Here is a 20263-nt window from a genome sequence, read left to right on the forward strand (position 1 = left end):
CTAACTTTCTGCCGCCCCCTGCTACGCTTCCCTTCTCTTGGAATCCAGTCCGTAACCCTTAATGACCATCTGTTATCTTCCCTCCTCATTACATGTCCTGCCTATGCCCGTTTCTTTTTCTTGATTTCAACTAAGATGTCATTAACTCGCATTTGTTCCCTTACCCAATCTGCTCTTTTCTTATCCCTTTACGTTACACCTATTGTTCTTTTTTCCATAGCTCGTTGCATTGTCCTCAATTTAAGTAGAACAGTTTTCGTAAGCCTCCAGGTTTCTGCCCCGTATGTGAGCACTGGTAAGACACAGCTGTTATACACTTTTCTCTTGAGGGATAATGGCAACCTGCTGTTCATGATCTGAGAATGCCTGTCAAATGCACCCCAGCCCATTCTTATTCTTCTGATTATTTCAGTCTCATGATCCGGATCCGCAGTCACTACCTGTTCTAAGTAGATGTATTCCCTTACCACTTCCAGTGCCTCGCTACCTATTGTAAACTGATGTTCTCTTCCGAGACTGTTAAACATTACTTTAGTTTTCTGCAGATAAATTTTTAGACCCACCCTTCTGCTTTGCCTCTCCAGGTCAGTGAGCATGCATTGCAGTCGGTCCCCTGAGTTACTAAGCAAGGCAATATCATCAGCGAATCGCAAGTTACTGAGGTATTCTCCATTAACTCTTATCCCCAATTCTTCCCAATCCAGGTCTGAATACCTCCTGTAAACACGCTGTGAATAGCATTGGAGAGATCGTATCTCCCTGCTTTACGCCTTTCTTTATTGGGATTTTGTTGCTTTCTTTATGGAGGACTACGGTGGCTGTGGAGCCGCTATAGATATCTTTCAGTATTTTTACATACAGCTCGTCTACACCCTGATCTCGTAATGCCTCCATGACTGCTGAGGTATCGACTTAATCAAACACTTTCTCGTAATCAATGAACGCTATATATAGGGGTTGGTTATACGTATTTCGCACATTCCCTATCACCTGATTGATAGTGTGAATATGGTCTACAGTTGAGTAGCCTTTACGGAATCCTGCCTGGTTCTTTGGTTGACGGAAGTCTACAGTGTTCCTGATTCTATTTGCAATTACCTTAGTAAATACTTTGTAGGCAACGGACAGTAAGCTGATCGGTCTAATTTTTCAAGTCCTTGGCGTCCCCTTTCTTATGAATTAGGATTATGTTAGCGTTCTTCCAAGATTCCGGTACACTCGAAGTCATGAGGCATTGCATATAGAGGGTGGTCAGTTTTTTTAGAACAATCTGCCCACCATCCTTCAACGAATCTGCTGCTACCTGATCCTCCCCAGCTGCCTTCCCCCTTTGCATAGCTCCCAAGGCTTTCTTTACTTCTTCCGATGTTACTTGTGGGATTTCAAATTCCTTTATACTATTCTCTCTTCCATTATCGTCGTGGGGGCCACTGGTACTGTATAAATCTCTATAGAACTCCTCAGCCACTTGAACGATCTCATCCATATTAGTAATGATATTGCCGGCTTTGTCTCTTAAAGGGAAGCTGAAGAGTGTCGAATTCAATAAGACGCTCATATATGGATGCGGGAACCTTATAAACCACGCACGTAAAATATTGGGCGGGATTTTTCGCTTAGCAACGACGTAATCACCGGTTAAAATTGCGCGGTTGCTTCACCCCCGTCAAGCGCCACGCGCTGCTGCTGACGCTGAAGATGTGAGCGGAGACCGGAAACCACGCCGTAGTGACGTCAGCACTGGTGTTCGGCTCCTTCGCAGTCTGCGCGACCGTGCCTGACCGCGCTTGTTTCTGCGTGCGTGCCGTCATAATCTGCCTCGCTCGAGCCTGCATTCCTTTGCTTGTGTGTATGTAGAGTAGTAGTTGACGTGCGCAGCATCAGTTGAAGTGGTGGGCCGATCATGCCGGCATTCTGTTCAGCCTACGGTTGCACGAACACCAGCGGCCGCGACGATGTTCCATTACTCCCTGCAAGACAAGAAGCTTGCAGCTAAGTGGGAGGCTGCTGTGAATCGAAAGAATTTCAAGCGCTCAAGAACAACAGTGCTGTGCTCTAGCCACTTCCTTGACGACGATTACTACCAGAGTTCATCAATAAGGCGTGAATGAGTGAGAGTAAGACTTTTTGCTAGCAGGCTTTCTAAACGCAGGGCGAAAACGTTGGGGCAATGAACACACAAAGGCGGTACGGGTGCGGGCGGACGGATGGTAACTGGTCTTGGAAGACTTTATGAATACACGAACTCGTCCAAACCTGGATTTTGATTTATTGCTAGTTCCTTGGTGTTAGCATGCTGAACGGAAGGTACATGTTCATCTCCCACCCTTGACGCAGGTTTGGTCGCAAACCGCCGTTCATTTTCTATTCTCACGTGTGTTGTGAAACAGCCAACATGCAGCTACCATAATGCAGTGCAAGTGTAAAGTTTTCATGTGTTTGAAAGCCGGCGCACGCCAGGACGCTGCGCTCCCCCTCGCGCACAGAGAGAAAGCGGCTGTCTCACGTAGCTGGCGGAATTCGCCGCCTTTACGGCTCCGGTTACGATTAGCCTGCGGGTGGCGTGCTGATGAAGGCCACTACACGTGCTGCAAGAGCCGGAAAACTTTTCCCACATGTAAACCGTCTGTGTAGATTGCCGACAGCTTTGGGGCAGCGCACAAATGCTGACGATCGCATCTCTCCTTACGTTCCACGAGGAGGCATGCAGGAACATAACAGTACAGTTGTTTGCCCGGAAACGAACTTACTGGATCGCTGAATACAGCTTTGCAAAAGTCATACTCATCAAAAAAAATTTCTAACACGATGAGATGCTAACACTTCGCTTTCGTTCGCGTCGAAAGTACTGCTTGCTACCAGCATCTTTTGCTTCTTGGAGAGGCCGGCTACGTTTACATGTAGGGAGCAACACTGAAGTTCTCAGAAAAACACAAGCTCTCTAAATTTACCATTACCGTCTCAACAAACCACAGCGCCAAACCACCTTGCACCGTGCTTCATGTGTGGCGGCAGCGGCCGGTCCGGATGAACACCAATGTTGACGTCACGAGGCGCCCGACCAATCACAGGCGGAAACGAGGCGCGCGAGCTGCCCGAGTCTGCTGCTGCACTTTTCGTCGAAATAAAACCTGTTTGCGCTTTCTTTCACTCAATTTCTATGCGATAATCGAATTCGGAGGGTTGAAAACCATTACATACAGCTCTTCACTCATTTTTTCTGGAAAACTCTTCAGCTTCCCTTTAATGCATACATCTGATTCTTGCCTATTCCTAGTTTCTTCTTAACTGCTTTTACGCTTCCTCCGTTCCTGAGAGCATGTCCAATTCTGTCCATATTATACTTCCTTATGTCAGCTGTCTTAAGCTTGTTGATTAACTTTGAAAGTTCTGCCAGTTCTATTCTAGCTGTTGGGTTAGAGGCTTTCATACATTGGTGTTTCTTGATCAGATCTTTCGTCTCCTAGCGATAGCTTACTGGCATCCTGTCTAATGGAGTTACCACCGACTTCTATTGCACATTCCTTAATGATGCCCATAAGATTGTCGTTCATATCTTCAACACTAAGGTCCTCTTCCTGAGTTAAGGCCGAATACCTGTTCTGTAGCTTGATCCGGAATTTCTCTATTTTCCCTCTTACCGCTAACTCATTGATCGGCTTCTTATGTACCAGTTTCTTCCGTTCCCTCCTCAAGTCTTTGCTAATTCGAGTTCTTACCATCCTATGGTCACTGCAGCGCACCTTGCCGAGCACATCCACATCTTGTATGATGCCAGGGCTAGCGCAGAGTATAAAGTCTATTTCATTTCTAGTCTCGCCATTTGGGCTCCTCCATGTCCACTTTCAGCTATCCCGCTTGCGGAAGAAGGTATTCATTATCTGCATATTATTCTGTTCTGCAAACTCTACTAATAACTCTCCCCTGCTATTCCTATAGCCTATGCCATATTCCCCCACTGACTTGTCTCCAGCCTGTTTCTTGCCTACCCTGGCATTAAAGTCGCCCATCATTATAGTGTATATTGTTTTGACTTTACCCATCGCCGATTCCACGTCTTCATAGAAGCTTTCGACTTCCTGGTCATCATGACTGGATGTAGGGGCATAGACCTGTACGACCTTCAATTTGTACCTCTTACTAAGTTTGACAACAAGACCTGCCACCCTCTCGGTAATGCTATAGAATTCCTGTATGTTACCAGCTATACCCTTATTAATCAGGAATCCGACTCCTAGTTCTCGTCTCTCCACCAAACCCCGGTAGCACAGTACGTGCCCGCTTTTTAGCACTGTATATGCTTCTTTTGTCCTCCTAACCTCACTGAGCCCTATTATATCCTATTTACTACCCTCTAATTCCTCCAATAACACTGCTAGACTCGCCTCACTAGATAATGTTCTAACGTTAAACGTTTCCAGGTTCAGATTCCAATGGCGGCCTGTCCTGATTGGAATCGGACAGTACTATGTATTTCTCCCCAGATAGAGTATACATTTTTTATGTAATTCATGTTCTTTACTAATTTTATTAAGGGACTGAGAGATGTGATAAGTAACCACACACATGACTGTATGCGTGAGGGCACAACTGTTGCTTCCATAATTAACAGGCGCACATTTTAAATGCTTCGCTTTTACTAGCTGTTACCGCAATAAAGGTAAACGTGTGTGAAACCACATGGCATACCTTGTTTAACTTTATAACTATTTTGTTTTACTAAGAATTGAAACAGATAAAAAGGTGCTTTTATGCATGCATGGTGAAATAGAGTGCACATAAATTAGCTGCTTTAACATCATTGTTCAGGAATACCACTATTTTTGTAACCAGTGGAAGAACAGCAGCATGTTTAGTTGTGCAACAACAGTGCCAACAGAGTAGGCAAGATGCAAGTTGAGCATACACGAAAAGCCCCAAGGAAGTAGTGGAGCAGAAACTGTTTGTGCTTCTTTCACGTATACAGTTGAACCTCAGTTTAACGAAATTCGCGATGCAAAGAACTATTTTCATTTCCCATTTTTAGTTCCATTAACCCTTTCGCTGTCGGACCTTTCTGGCCGTGACGCCCCCCCAGTGTCGGCTTGGTTTCAGGGAACGAGCATAACAGGGAATGAACATATGAATTTATTTTTGATTGTGATTGGTATACAAACAACATAGTCACTGCAATATGCACATTTCAGTGTTCTGCAGCTGTTGTTAGTAAACATCATCATCATCATCAGCCTGACTATAACATCCTTTGAACATCCGAATCTGACGATGCGGAACTCCCCTATTCCTCGCAGGAGACTGTCCGAGTCTGAATCCGAGCTCGGCTCGTACTCTGAATCGGAATTGAGCCACCGCTCCAATGAGCAGACGAAGGTCCGCGCGCTCAGCCATCCGAAAGTAACCGCGCGCAGGGAGGATGCGCTTTCAGTCGCCCGCACAACGGAGAGAAATGGGACGTTGCGTGATCAAGAAGACAGAGGGAGATGGAAAAAGGCTAAAACAAAGTTCGAAGGGCTTTACGTTTACTGCTGCAAGTCGGAAGCGAGGGTGCGGCGAGAGAGCGAAAGCAGCAATCGAGTCACTCTTTTCGGAGAGGCAACGGCGCAGCGCGTGCCGCTGAACTTGACGCGCCGTAGCAGACACACCAACAGAATAAAAATAAAAACCTTCAAACCCGCGGAGATGCCAGAACAACCCTTGAACCCATAACCACACGCGCGCGACGCATGATACAGCGAACGCGGAGCCACCGCGCCACTCAGCAAAGAGAGAGGGGCGAGTGGCAGTCGCACCGTACTCTTCAATACGTGACTAACATAGGTCGAGGCGAAAATACGAACTTGTAGAAAGAGTCAACAGATGGAGGGGCCAGTTCAGGAGCGCCAGCTTTGCGCTCAGGCGCGAAATTTTGAACGCACGATAGAGAACGTACTGGTACGTCGGTGACACTGTGGGGGGGAAGCGCGAAAACGTACCGGTACGTCGGTGACAGCGAAAGGGTTAAAAACAGTATCTTTTTCGTGATTTGGTGAAGTAATTTCGTGAGATGGATTTGATTCAATGAAGGTTTTGGCCACTTCAAGCATTTACTTGGGGCCTGTATGGCTAGTAAATCTAGCAAAAAACTATAAAGATATTGGCTGAGGCAAAGGTTATTACAAACTTCCTTCCGCAAGAATGTTTTGAGGGGCAAAAACGCCATCAAAGCATGTGCACTGGGGTGTCGTACACAGTAAGCACTGCTGGACTGGTCGGAGAAACACAAGAGCTGAGTATTCCTTCTGCGCAAGGGGGATGGGGCTTGACAGGAAGGGGGTGCGGTAACATGATGAAGATAAGGGGGCCACATGCCTTATTTTGGAGGCAAGTGCAAAGGTTAAGCCGAGACGGTAGGTGCCTTGATGCGCATTAGGCTCCCAAGTATCCGAGACATGGTGTGCTGTGACAGCGAGTTTGTGGGCATAGAGTGAGGTCTGTTCATGTTTGCCTGAGCGCATGTGACACCAATACAAATACAAACCTTGCTTCGTGTTGTTGGCTCTTTACTATTGCCGTCGGTGCTCAGCCTTTCTGGCGAAACTGATATTTTTTTTCTCTGGACGAATATCCGCATCTTCTTACACTTTTGTTTTTAATCTCTGGGTGCCATCTAATAATGGCTGCAGCACTAAGCGCAGTCTGTCAAGGCATCCTAGATTTATGGCGCCGCGCGACGCAACATGCACAAATCTCAAGACGCCGTGAGCCACATCAGTGCATTGCTCTCTGCACGATCTGCACTGCACATGCTGGTGCTCATAACCATGCTATTATGGCCCGACTATCTTGCGATTTGTTTGTGTTTCCTGATAAAATACTATCCACCAGAACTGTTCTGAAAATTTCTGAAGTTGTTTTTACTGCTGGTAACTTTAAAACCTCGAATTAACGAAATTTGTGATTTATCTAAGTTTTTTGCAGCAAGTACAACTTTGTTATATTGAGGTTTGACTGTAGTAGAATGTTCTGTGCAGAAATGTGACATCGGAGGGCAATATAGTATCAGGTCTGTGCAGTCAGCATGTGTTATAACCAAGGAATCGGTACTTGCAGTGAAGCGCTGCCATGTACATTTCCAGTGCGGCAACGGTGCTGCTACCTCTAGCTCATGGCCTAATGCATGTGCTTGAACTTTTGTTTGAAATGTATGACAACTTACCTAGTGCTTGCCTCCCTCACTGTTGGGGGCAAGGACTTACGGAGTCGCCATCTGTCGGAAGCACCTCCCTTGCGTAGTATGAGGGATAATGCAGTGCGCTCCTCATAGGGTTGGCTTACGGTGCTCAATAAAAACACCAATCGTCAGCCCTCCTGGACATTTCTGTAAGTACTCTCAAAACGAGGGAAGTTTTTTACTGTCAAAATAATAATCTTGGGCAAATTGAAAGCACAGAATCGTATACAGACGCTGTCTCTTTACTGAATAAATGAACGCCATTGCGCGTGGTTGCCGCAATGGAGTCTCCTGAACCGGCTTCCTGCGTGAAAGGTAGGCAAATGCTGAGAGAAAATTATGTGAATTATGTTCTTATAGTGGACTGTCTGTAAACTGAATGGAGCATAACAGAATTAAGCCTCAATGCAGCAGTTGCACAGGTTCTCAGCTACCGAATGAGTGTCTGCATGCATGTCCACGCACACTGTTCACTTTCGCTGCGAGCACAGTTACTCACCATCCCATGAGCTTTAGGCCGCAGAATATGAGCATTTGACAGTACATGAGCAGCCATTGTTGCATGGACGCTATCAGAGCTGTTCAAAAGTAATTTCCTTATAGAGACTTCGACACCATGTATATTTCCTTATATAGGTCAACGCCTATGGCGACTGTGACGTACCATCGTGACGATTTTTTTTCTTTTTTTTTTCTTCTAAATTCTTGGGCGTTTCGATATTATTTCTCAAGTTGCGTCCCACTCTGTTTATCGGTTTTCTCAGCGTGTGATTTCCCGCTGCTTCTTTTTCGTGATGCAGTACATTAATTCATAATGCAAACATGACCACATGCCACGCCTTTTTTTTTTTTTTTTTTAATCTGCTTCTTACCTCTCCCTTTCCATTCCAGTGAACTTGCCAGTATCTAGCATCAGCAAGTTCATAGACCAAAGCGTCGTGACATTAGCCGTGCAGCGAGCGCAGACGAGCGCCTCAGTGCATGTTTTCTGCTACTCACCGAACATCGCAGTCCCGACGCCGTAGCAGAACTCTTCCTCACGTCTGTGCTTGCTGCATACCCAAGTTGTAGCTGATGGCTGTTTGCCAGTTCTAAGATTCATAAGCCAAGCTTCATGCAGCTTCTTGTCCTGTAGCTACGTGTGAATAAGGCTGACACCGGGCTCTGTTGAGTACGTCCGGCACTGTGGCACCGAGCTGTAGCCTATCAGGTTGCATGCCTCCAAAGGCAGCCACTACCTATTATATTGCTTTCAAATGTTGTCAAGCAGGTACCAAATGCAGGAAAGCCTTACCACTTAATGAGAACCGCAGTGCAGGTGGGACTTCAAACTTTTGTTTTCAGCTCGCTTCGGCACTTCAGAAGCAGCCGATGCAGCCGCTGTGTCCACATGATCCCTCGCACCACGCCACGCCGACAGTGGCGCCAGCTTTTTCCACTGGTGAAACTCGCCCCCAATATATATGTGCGCCTCTTCGTTGTGACGAAGTCACCACTTATTGGAACATTCTAAAGTCTTTTCTCAACAGTAAATCAACAGCTTACAACATGTAATTTTCCCTATAATTCAGGAAGCAAATACACTGCTCTTGGCTTCAGACAAAGTGTGATTTGGTTGCATATTATGTGACACAGTGGAGGCTAACACAACTTAGGCAGGGTCCTGTTTATTGACCAGCAGAAACTTTTTTTTAGTGAGTACAGTCATAGAACAGGACTGATTATGTTTCCCATGTCGCAAATTCATGTTGGTCGGTTACCCTGCAAAGCTATAAGAGGCTCTTTGCAACGCCACATATAATCTTTTCTGTACAATAATTTGATTTCAAACACCATAATAAAAGAATTTATTCATAAATTGAGTGAATGTTCAGGCCCTGTGTGCACTTGCAAGACTACCACAGTGTAATTGTTTTATATGCAGCACTTGTACATCTTGCATGTTGCAGTGAAGCATATAGATAGTGAACTGGCGCGAATCTAAGGTTTCAGTACTCTGCAGATGAGTTGAAGCCACATATTGGCTGTATTTTAGTCAGTGAAAACATGCTGGTGTTACAGACAGTTCTTATTAGTGTAACAAATTTAGTGGTTTGAAAGAGGAAGGGGCTGAACATGGTACTGACTTAAAGGCTGCTGTGACTGCTGTAATAATATGCATGCATTGGATGCTATACCGGGTGTTTCAGTGAACACTTTCAAAAATTTTTTTTAATTGCCTGTGCAGATAACGCAAATCTATCCCATGAGCTGGTCTACTCCATGAGATGTCTCGACTTGCCCCTCGTCCTTACTGCACTATGTTACATGCATTACGTCAAATTGATCGATTTATATAGGTGTGGTAACGAAAGAGCTAAAGGACCATTGCAACGAAATTTTGGACCACGTAAGAAAGCTTAGTTCAAGATAGTGTAGATAACTTGTTCAAATGCTGTGTGTACCATTCTTCACGCCAAGATTAAACGAAAACAGTGATGAAAAATAAAATAAAATGGGTCACAGGAATCGTGAAACACTCCTTGTTGGACCTGTGCTGTAAGTTTTAATAATATGGGGAAGCTATTTTAGTTAAATGAATTGGAACTTAATACGTCTGGGTGTTTGCTCTTAGTATGATGTCATCATGTAGCGGGCTCACATCATTTTTGTTGTTTTACATCCACCATACCTGCCGTGGTTGCTCAGTGGCTTTGGTGTTACGCTGCTAAGCACGAGGTCACAGGATAAAATCCTGGCCATGGCAGCCGCATTTTAATGGGTGCGAAATGCAAATACACTCGTGTAATGAGATTTAGGTGCACGTTAAAGAACCCAAGGTGGTCAAAATTAATCCGGAGTCCCCCACTACAGCATGCCTCATAATCATATTGTTACGTAGGAAGACGCAGACAAAAAGCTATATACAAGTATATTTACAAGGGAATACACCGCACTTGGCCAAGAGGCAACAGCCCACGCTAGCCTCTAATCGTCGTCGTCGTTTTCTCACTGCTCGCCTCTTCGTCATTGTAAACACTGTTCCATAGCACTACCCCCGGCGGCAAAAGTGCCGTCCCGGAGCGACTAAAGGTCAGGCTCAGAAGCAGTGTAGTAGGCCTTGAGCCTACTAACGTGCACGACGTCACTAGAGGCCAGAGTAGAGGACGAGGTTGAGCTCACAGGAGCAATTTCGTACGTCACAGGCGTCACCTGGCGCAGCACGCGAAAGGAGCTTGTCTGAAAGTCCGACGTGACGAGAGGGTGACCACAGGAGCACGAGCGCACCAGGCGAAAACTGTATGTCATGGTGGCGGGCGTTGTACTGACGCTGCTGAGTGGTTTGCGAGGCCGTCAGTCGAGCACGGGCAAGCTGGCATGCATGGTCGGTGAGGGCGATGGCATCGCGTGTGCATACTCGCTTGTTGAGATCGCAGCAGGAGGAAGTGCCGTGTCAAGGGGCAAGGTTGGTTCGCGACCGTACAGTAGGTAAAATGGAGAAAGTCCGGCGGTGTCGTGCCGGGAAGAATTGTACGCAAATGTGACGTAAGGAAGGGCAATGTCCCAGTCGTGGTGGTCCTTGGAAACGTACTTGGAGAGCATATTGGTAAGAGTATGAATTAACCACACTGTCAGGCCATTGGTTTGAGGATGGTATGAGGTAGTCAGCTTGTGTTGAGTGGAGCAGGAACGCACAATGTTGGCGATAACTTTCGAGAGGAAGTTATGACCACGGTCAGTAAGCAGCTGTTGCGGGGTGCCATGAAGTAAGATAATGTCACGCAAGAGAAAGTCCGCGACGTCAGCGGCGCATCTGGTAGGGAGAGCCCACGTGATAGCATATTGGGTGGCGTAATCAGTTGCGACGGCTACCCATTTGTTCCTAGAGGATGACGTGGGAAAGGGACTGAGGAGGTCTAATCCAACACGAAAGAACAGTTCCACAGGGACGGTGATCGGCTGGAGATGATCGGCAGGTAGCACCTGAGGTGTTTTCCGATGCTGGCAGGGATCACAGTCAGCAACATAGTGTTGGACGGAGTGAGCGAGACCAGGCCAATAGAAGCGGCGGCGGACTTGGTCGTATTTGCGGGTTACCCCAAGATGTTCTGCAGTGGGTGCGTCATGCATCTCAAAGAGCACAGTCTGTCGTGGATGTTTTGGCACAACAAGAAGATCAGATCCATCAGGGAGGAAGTTCCTTTGGTACAGAATGCTGCCCTGAAGGACATATCGGCGAACGGATGCGTCGGTAGGTGTAGAGCGCAGACGCTCGATGAGTGTTCGCAGCGATAGGTCTTGGTACTGCTCATCGGCGATGTTAGCGAAGGCAGACACAGAGAAAATGCCGTTGGCGGTGCTACTATCAGCGTCGTCAGGCTCGTCTACCGGGTAGCGAGACAGGCAGTCAGCGTCCTTGTGTAGTCGGCCAGATTTGTAGGTGACAGTATATGAATATTCTTGGAGGCGTAAGGCCCAGCGACCAAGTCTTCCTGCGGGATCTTTCAGTGAGCATAACCAGCAAAGCGCGTGATGGTCTGTGACAACGGAAAAGGGTCGGCCATATAAGTATGGGCGGAACTTCGCAACCGCCCAAACTAGGGGCAGACACTCACGTTCAGTGATTGAATAGTTGCGCTCCGAGGGTGACAGGAGCCTGCTGGCGTAAACGATAACACGGTCGTTGCCATGCTGTCGTTGGGCCAGTACTGCACCAATTCTGTGACCGCTGGCATCAGTACGGACTTCGGTAGGCCCAGAAGGATCGAAATGGGCTAGAACGGGAGGCGTTGTCAGAAGGTCGATTAGATGCGAGAATGCAGAGGCCTCGTTATCGCCCCACTGGAAAGGGGCATCTTTTTTCAAAAGCTCGGTCAGTGGTCGTGCTATGGCCGCAAAATTTTTCACGAAATGGCGGAAGTACGAACAAAGGCCGATGAAGCTGCGCACATCCTTGACACACTTCGGAACAGGGAAGTGCGTAACAGCATGGATCTTGCCTGGGTCCAGCTGCACTCCGTTCGCGTCAACGAGATGCCCAAGGATGGTAATCTGGCGACGGCCGAATTGGCACTTCGATGCATTGAGTTGCAGACAGGCTCGACGAAAAACGTCCAGGACTGCTGAGAGGCCCTCGAGGTGCGTAGCAAACGTTGGGGAGTATACTATAACATGTCCAAGTAGCACAGGCACGTCGACCATTTGAAACCGTGAAGAAGGGAGTCCATCATGCGTTAAAAAGTGGCAGGAGCGTTACATAGACCGAACGGCATCACTTTGAATTGATAAAGACCGTCTGGTGTTACAGAAGCAGTCTTCTCGCGGTCGGGATCATCCACAGCAATCTGCCAGTAGCCGGAGCAAAGGTCAATAGAGGAGAAGTAGCGAGCACCGTGGAGGCAGTCAAGGGCGTTATCAATGCTAGGTAGGGGATACACGTCCTTTTTGGTAACCCTGTTAAGGTGCCAATAATCCACGCAAAAGCGCCATGAGCCATCCTTCGTTTTGACCAGTGCAACAGGTGACGCCCATGGTCTACATGACGGTTCAATGTTCTTGGCAAGCATTTTGCGAACTTCGGCGTGAATAACGACGCTCAGCCAGTGACACTTGATACGGGCGGGATGAATAGGAGGGGCATCGCCGGTATTAATGCGATGTTTAACACCTGTAGTTTGGGCCAAAGGATGATCGTTAAAGTAAAAAATATCGTGGTAGGAAAACAGAACCCGATAGAGCTCACGAACGGGCTCGGACGGCTTGTCGGGCGCAATCATTTTCTGCAAGTCAGCGATGGTACAATTTGCCGACTGCGATGGTAGAGTAGGATCGGCTGAATTGTAGTCTACTGCAATAGATGCTACTGAGTGATACTCGAATGAGCAAAGCTGGGCCAGAGACATCCCGCGTGGCAGCACTTGTGTCGTCAAGCTCAAATTGACCACTGGCAGGCAAACGCAATTCGCCGTGATAGATAAAACTGTATGAGGTTCTGTGATCCCGTATGTAAGTAGGATGTCTTGCATAGGAGCCGCGATGTAGTGACAGTCGGGCACTGGAGGGGATGACACTAAGTCACCGCAAGTCAGTGCCGAAGGTGGCAAGCGAAAGAAGTCGACGGAACTGAGGTGAGTGGAATGTTCAGCGGGATCCAGAACAGGCAGGTCAAGGCGGAGAGTACTGGCGGAACAATGGATGAGAGCAGAATGTGCGGAGAGGAAGTCTAAGCCGATGATGATGTCGTGGGGACAGTGGACGATGACTGTGAATACGATGATAGTGGAGCGATCGGCGAAGGAGACACGGGCAGCACACATACCAATTACGGGGGCTGTTCTGCCATCGGCGACACGGACAAGAGGCGTCGTGGCGGGCGTGATTATTTTCTTCAGGCGGTTACGAAGGTCAGCGGTCATTACTGACAAGTGCGCCCCAGTGTCTGTATGAGCAGATACAGAAACACCGTCGACTTGCACGTCAAGAAGGTTCAGATGACTGGGCAACGTCAGTAGAGGCTTTGGCGGTGTAGGGAGCAATGCAGCATCATCTCGAGGCGCTGCATCGTCTAGTTTTCCGGCTGGGAGGGGCGTCCGAAGGGAGTCGGCGAAAAAGAGCGACGGTGCTGGGGAGAGCGAGATTGTTGTCGTTTAGGCAAAGGCAAATGAGAATAGGGGCAGTTCGGCGCAGGAGAATCAGTGGCGGCATTATCGTCAAACACAGTGGCGGCACTACGTCAAACACTTGCCTTTGCTTCGTGTTGTCGACAAATTTGACTTCGCCCTGCCGTCTGCTAGCCGCCTGGTTAGCTCAGATGGTAGAGCGGCTGCCCCGGAAAGGTGGTGGTCCCAGGTTCGAGTCCCGGACCAGGACGAATTTTTCTTCAACTATGAGGCTTTTCTTTCGAGGAACCCGTATGGGTTTCCTTTGTAGCAATTGCTACAAACTGGTGGATGTCTGATTTTCCCTTTATTCATTACTTCTCTCCACCTTGCAGGTTTCTGCAGTACTACTACGTCAAACACTTTTCTAATGCCTCACTGCAAAAAATTAACGTAAGAGATGTCATGCGAGTGCAAATGAGTAGCAGCCATGCAGCAGTGGCAGCAAACGAAGCAGCCATGAGGTCGGAAACTGTTCAGTGACCACTTCTGTTGCATTCAGACTTGTTTTCATGTGGTGACACTGAGTTGCAAAACTCCTGTCCAAGTGGCAATGCCCTTTCATAGGGTCAGTTCATGGAGGCCAACAAATGTGAGCATATTGAAGCATTGTTTGCCTTATGCAGGTTGAAGGAGTTGTACTACTCATCCAAAGTGCGAGTGCTTGTCACAGTAGGTATCGTTCTCAAGTGCTGCAAGACGGAGAGCTTGTCAAAGATTGGTGGTGAGCAATTCGCACTCTCCGAACCGGAGGGGATGGGGCGACAACAAACCCACCCCGCGTGCGTTTATTGAGGGTTCGATTGCTGACCGGCGATAAGGTCTGATCGACCGTGAACCAGAGGCATGAGACGGGAGGCTACGTAAAAACACACCCTCAATTTAATAAAATAAAATCATGCGCGAGACATACTGGAAAAAACATACAAATTACCAGCAGTGGGGCCCAGTTCGCGGAAGGCGTGCGGGTCACACAACGCACGCCCTGACGCCACTCGCGCGACACTAAGCCCACCACGTGGGAGCTCCTAAGACTCGTGAATAAACAAAACATACGCGACACAAATGAAAAATACACGTGACAATAAACACGGCAAACACTACACTAACAGAACATACAAGAATTAACACGTGATGAATAAATAAATGAAAGATTCAACGCGATTCAAAGAAGAGAGTCCGGCGGAAAGTTCTGAGAGCGGGCTGGAACACGAGGCTTATCTGGGGCCTGCTTGCCGAGATTCCGATCTGAAAAGTGTTGGGCTGCTGGTACCTTGCTGCCGAAGATCTTGACGGACTTGCACCGTCTGTCGGTCGAACGGCGAAGACTTCGGCCTGGAGGTTTCAGGCTGCCGACCACATCTTCAGCTGTCTCCCGGTGCACGGCCACGCTCCTCCGTCTTCCAAGCCACTCTGCTAGCTCGCCGAGCCGCCTCGTCCCTCCGTCACGCTCAGGCGACCCACGTCACCAACCGGTCGGGCAAGCTCGGGAACAATGGGGAGTGGTCTCCCCCATCGCCGTGCAAGCGGCGCTGTAGCTGCGGCGGCAATGGCGGCCATCCCGAGAGGGACGCGGGCATGCACTCTGTGACAGAGCTATTGCTGGTTGCAAGTTTTCTTCCAAGTTTTGTTTCTTCTGGATTGCTCAATTTTTCATTCATTGTGAGAAAAGAAAGATTGTGTAGTGAAACTGATCCAGATTTTTTTTGTTTGGGATTTTTTGATGTGGAAGTCTAGGAAAACCTGGAAACCTGAAAAATAAATTTTCTAGATGCACTCAACTATGACTTGACTCTTTGATTTGGAATATCAGACTCATGGGTGAACTTGATACCCATAATATACAGGATCTGTTCTGAAAGTAGTAGGACTCAAAAAAAAAAAAAAATTGATTCATGAGAATAGTAAAAACGATTACAATTTTTCAAAGTAGCACCCTTCCGCATCTACACACTGCTTCCAACGAGTTTTTCAGTTTTTGTACGCCTCCAGGAACACTTGGACCGGAATGCTGTTTAGCTTCCTCGTCACGGCCTGTTGAGCTGCCTCTACCGATCCGTGGTGCTTCCCCTTGAGTGTAGATTTTATTTTCTGGAATAGAAAAAAGTCTGGCAGGGCCAAGTCAGGGCTGTAGGGGGGCTGAGGCAGCGTTGCCACCTTGTGCTGGGCAAGATACTCCAGTATGCGGAATTCTGTGTGGCTCGGCGCATTGTCATGGTGCAGCCGCCAATTTTTGGCGATGGCTGGGTGCACACGAACAACGCGTTTTCGCAGTCTTTTAAGGACTTCCACGTAAAAAACTGCATTAACTGTTTGTCCGGGTGATATGAACTCTTTGTGGATGACTCCATGTCGATCAAAAAAGCAAATTAGCATGGACTTTTGCTTGGATTTGCTCATTCATGCCTTCCTGGGGCGTGAGGAAGAAGGGGTGTGCCATTCTGGAGCTCTGCCACTTGCTATCCGGGTCCCACGTCCCACGTCTCGTCACCGGTCACTACATTGTCCAAAAAGTCAGTGTCCTCATTCACATGAGGAAGAAGATCCTGGCAGATCGCTTTCCGGTTGGCCTTTTGCTCCACGTGACAGCACTCGCGGCACGAACTTCGCGCACACTTTCCTCATGGCTAAGTTTTCTGTCACGATCTCAAAAACTTGGGTTTGAGGAATGCTCAAGTCATCAGCAATCATTCTGATACTCATCGTACTATCACTGTTCAGTAAAATTTTCACTCGCGACACATTTTTGTTGGTCTTGCTGGTCGAAGAGCGTCCCGGAGCGGTCGACGTCTTCAATACTTTCCCTACCTTCTTGGAACAGCTTGTGCCACTCAAAAACACCTGATCTATCCATGGCAGCATTACTGTAGGCCTCCTTAATAATGTTGTGAGTCTCTTTGCCCGTTTTACCAAGCTTTACACAAAATTTACTCGCGTATCGCTGATCCAGTAAACGCTCCATGATTCTCCGTGACGAGGCGTTTCGACAGGGGTTCACAGTACAAGCGACCTGCTCTCTTGAACGGTCAAGAGCCGACTGCCGATTTTTCCCAGTGCTCCCTTCACCGATCCTGTGCACGCAGGCCGCCTCTCATCCGCCCGTTCGCCCAGGAAAAAACCAGTCCTAGTACTTTCAGAACAGACCCTGTATGTTTGAATCATTGACAGATAATTTTTTAATGCAGGAAAACGTAGCATTGTTTTGATCTAAGTACAATTTGTGATCTTGTAATGTCATTTCCCATCAGTATTTTAGCGCTAAACTCTGTGAAATGGTCGTGTTTTTACAGATGGGCTGTACTAGTACTAAGTAGGTTGGTCCAGCAAATTAACAATATTAAGCATTGGGGATTGGCAGGTAAATAAAAAAAATTGGTTGCTCTTTGAACTCAAGTATGTTGCAGTATTTCTTTCCACGAAAAAGTAGTTTGTTGCACTATTGAGGAACAAGATTTAATCAGATAAATGCAGCCTGTACGGATACCGGTACAATTGTAATCAATATTTTTATTTGCACTAGACACGTGCACAATTTCAATGAAATAAAAGCATACATGAAAACTTGCTGGGCAAATATGGTGTTTCTTCTAGATCCTGAACAAGCATTGAAGTGGTGCTTGGGCAGCATACAGTTGGGTGAGCAGTATGGATCTGTCTCTGCAATGGGCTTCAACACCGACTGCAGCCGGCTTCTTTGTGGATATGCAAAGGGTCAGGTGTGTGCTGCTGTTTAATTCCACTTTGATTGTTTAGAGATACCTGCTGGCGTGGTCATCCTTGCTTTAGGCAGTCTAAATGTGTTATTTTTTAGATCTAATATGTTGTGTATTATGCATGCTATTTAAGATTGCAGCAGCTGTTTATTTGACAATGTCAGTGGTGTTGGGAAATGAATGTGATTGTAAAAATAATTTAATGTTCAAGTTTTTCAAAAGAAGGCTATATTGTCATACCACGGTTATTGTATTACCTACAGGGTAGTCGTGATTTCTGCCACGAGTGGCAAGCTTTGCTTTTGTTGATGTGCGAGGGGAGATGGTCTGCTATGCACGTGACTTACGCAAGAGAAAATGTGTGCATTTGCGTTTTGTTCTTAGAACTGTCATTTTCAACATCTTTAGTCTTATGACTTCAGTGGTTGTTTTCACATGAACAGTGTGCCTGCAGTGCATACATGTTTTTTGAAAACTTATCCCATTCCCTCCAAGATGAGCGAGCTAGCCTGCCATGGCCCGCAACTGTTGTGTTTTCTGCAGGGCACCAATAAGCAAAGAAATGTGCATCTTTATTGGCAATCTGCGCTCAGCAAGAATACAATAAACTAAGAGCTGAGTATCTCTTGTATTCAATACAAACATAGGTGCAGAAGTACCTGGTGCGGGAGGTACTTGAGAAACATAGTTACGCCTTCACAAATTGCAGTACCATTTCAGGCAGTAATCAAAATATTGACACATGTACTTGTTTATCTTTGTCCGGTGGCTACTTGACACCGGCTAACAAATGTTCAACGTTATCGCTCGGCACAGGGCACGCCTGCATGTTTTGGAAGTTTCTCGCATGTTATCGATGGTTCTATCTCTTGTTGGTTGTCACCGAACCTTGTGTAATCAGATTGTATGCGTGACACGAATTGTGAAGTAGTTTCTGAAAGGCGCGCGAACGCAAGTGATCACCCTAGAACTTTTGACGAGTGATGTATAAAAGCCAACGCGCTTGACCCACAGATAAGATTTTCTGTGATTGCTGACATTGCTTGCCACTATCATTGTGCTTGAGTCTTACTTTTGCTGGGCATAAGTTTGCCTGATAGAGTGTAGGGCACCAATGCACATGTGCTTACCATATTGACACGTGTACTTATTTATCCTTTTATCGGCGACTGCATTTCGCCCACTAACAACTTAATTTTATCGCTTAGCGCAAGATGCGCCTGCGTCATTGAAACTTACTGGAATGTTATCGATGGTTCTATGCTTTGTCTGTTGTCTCCGAAGCTTGTGTAATCTGATTGTATGCGGGATGCGCATTGCGTAGTAGTTTCTGGAAGGCATGTGGGCACCAGCGATTACGCTGGTGGCTTCGTCGACTTATGTATAAAAGCCGACACGCTTCACCCGCAGATCAGATTTCGATAATCGCCGACTGTGCTCAGTACTATCATTGTGCTTAGAGTGTCCCTTGCTTTTATAGGCACAGGTTCACCCAATAGAGAGTTTCGTGATTCACAGTTTTCACTATTGTGTTCTTCACCGTCACTACAACGTGGTATCTGGTGGAGGTGCTCTGCGTTCATGTACAGGATGCCCCCACAAAACTGTGAAACAAGCCCAAACTGTGAAGACAACACCAACGCAGTCCCGGACCATTGGGCTAGCCTCAGCCTTCGAAACCTACCCCCTGAGCACGGACTTCTTCCCAAAAAGACCAGGACGTGCATGGCCATTACAGTAGCCATGATGACAGCTCCAGTGCCACCTAGACCGATTGTGTTGCAGCGGCTCAGTCAGCCACCGACCTTCCGCGAATCGTCATTCGAACACCTGGAAAGCTGGCTGGAAACGTTCGAAAGGGTCGCTGTGTTCTACAACTGGAACCACAATGGCGAACTGCGCCATGTGTATTTCTCCTTGGAAGACGCCGCCAGGACATGGTACGAGATTTGTTAGTCCACCCTGACAACGTGCTACCTTTTCCACATCGCCGCCTTGAACACCTTCATAAGCATTGTCCGCAAAGAGAGGGCTGAAGCGATACTAGAATCCCATGCGCAGCTCCCAAACGTGAACATTGCGATCTACACTGAAGAGATGGTCTGCCTGTTCCACCATAAACAACTGGCTCCCTCAGTTATGAATGGTGTTAGCAATGACATCCCTGTTTTCGTGAGAGCACTACACGGCCTCTAAGTGAGCGCTTATGCTGTGTGCAGTTTTCTCTAATAATACTTCATGGCATGCGTAAACTTTAAGTATGATGAAGCTAAAGAAAAGCGAGAATTCGTAATAATAGCTTGTAATATGTGTCTGAATCACAGTTGCCATTGTTTAAGTGGCTCGGCCACTCGTATTGACTTGTCTCAGGGTGGAACAACGTGGCTCATATTCGCAGATATTTATGTTTTGCTACGTATTGACATTATTTCATATTAGCGATGCACCTTTTCCCCAATATTTGGTGCTAACAACAATCTGTGGCTGTCGATGTCGATGATAGATGGTCTGCGCAGTGCCGGGTATAAGCGTCAGTCTGTCACTAGCTGGTTTGGGCTTGACACCGCGGGAAGGATGCCATGCTTACGGCCTTTGCTCTTTCAGGTTGGTTACTTGAATAACTCTTCTTGTATAAGAAGTAGCAACCGGGGCTTCCTTGCGGTGTCATGCCCACCAGAGCTTAGGGGTTTATTGAAGTGACT

At 47.2% G+C, this 20263-nt stretch overlaps 1 protein-coding gene across 6 annotated transcripts in view; it reads left to right on the forward strand.

The window, feature by feature from the left end:
• Vps8 (vacuolar protein sorting 8) overlaps positions 1-20263 on the forward strand; it is a 972138-nt gene that overhangs the window by 101262 nt on the left and 850613 nt on the right. For all 6 annotated transcript variants that reach the window (XR_008608392.2, XM_055061192.2, XM_055061196.2 and 3 more), the window contains exon 6: positions 17440-17564. Coding sequence is in view for 5 of the 6 variants with exons in the window: in XM_055061192.2 (XP_054917167.2) it covers positions 17440-17564 (125 nt within the window). In the remaining variant the exon portion in view is untranslated. The remainder of the gene's footprint in view (positions 1-17439; positions 17565-20263) is intronic.

The sequence above is a fragment of the Dermacentor andersoni genome, chromosome 1 (genome assembly GCF_023375885.2).
Source record: "Dermacentor andersoni chromosome 1, qqDerAnde1_hic_scaffold, whole genome shotgun sequence".
Taxonomy (NCBI): Eukaryota; Metazoa; Arthropoda; class Arachnida; order Ixodida; family Ixodidae; genus Dermacentor; species Dermacentor andersoni.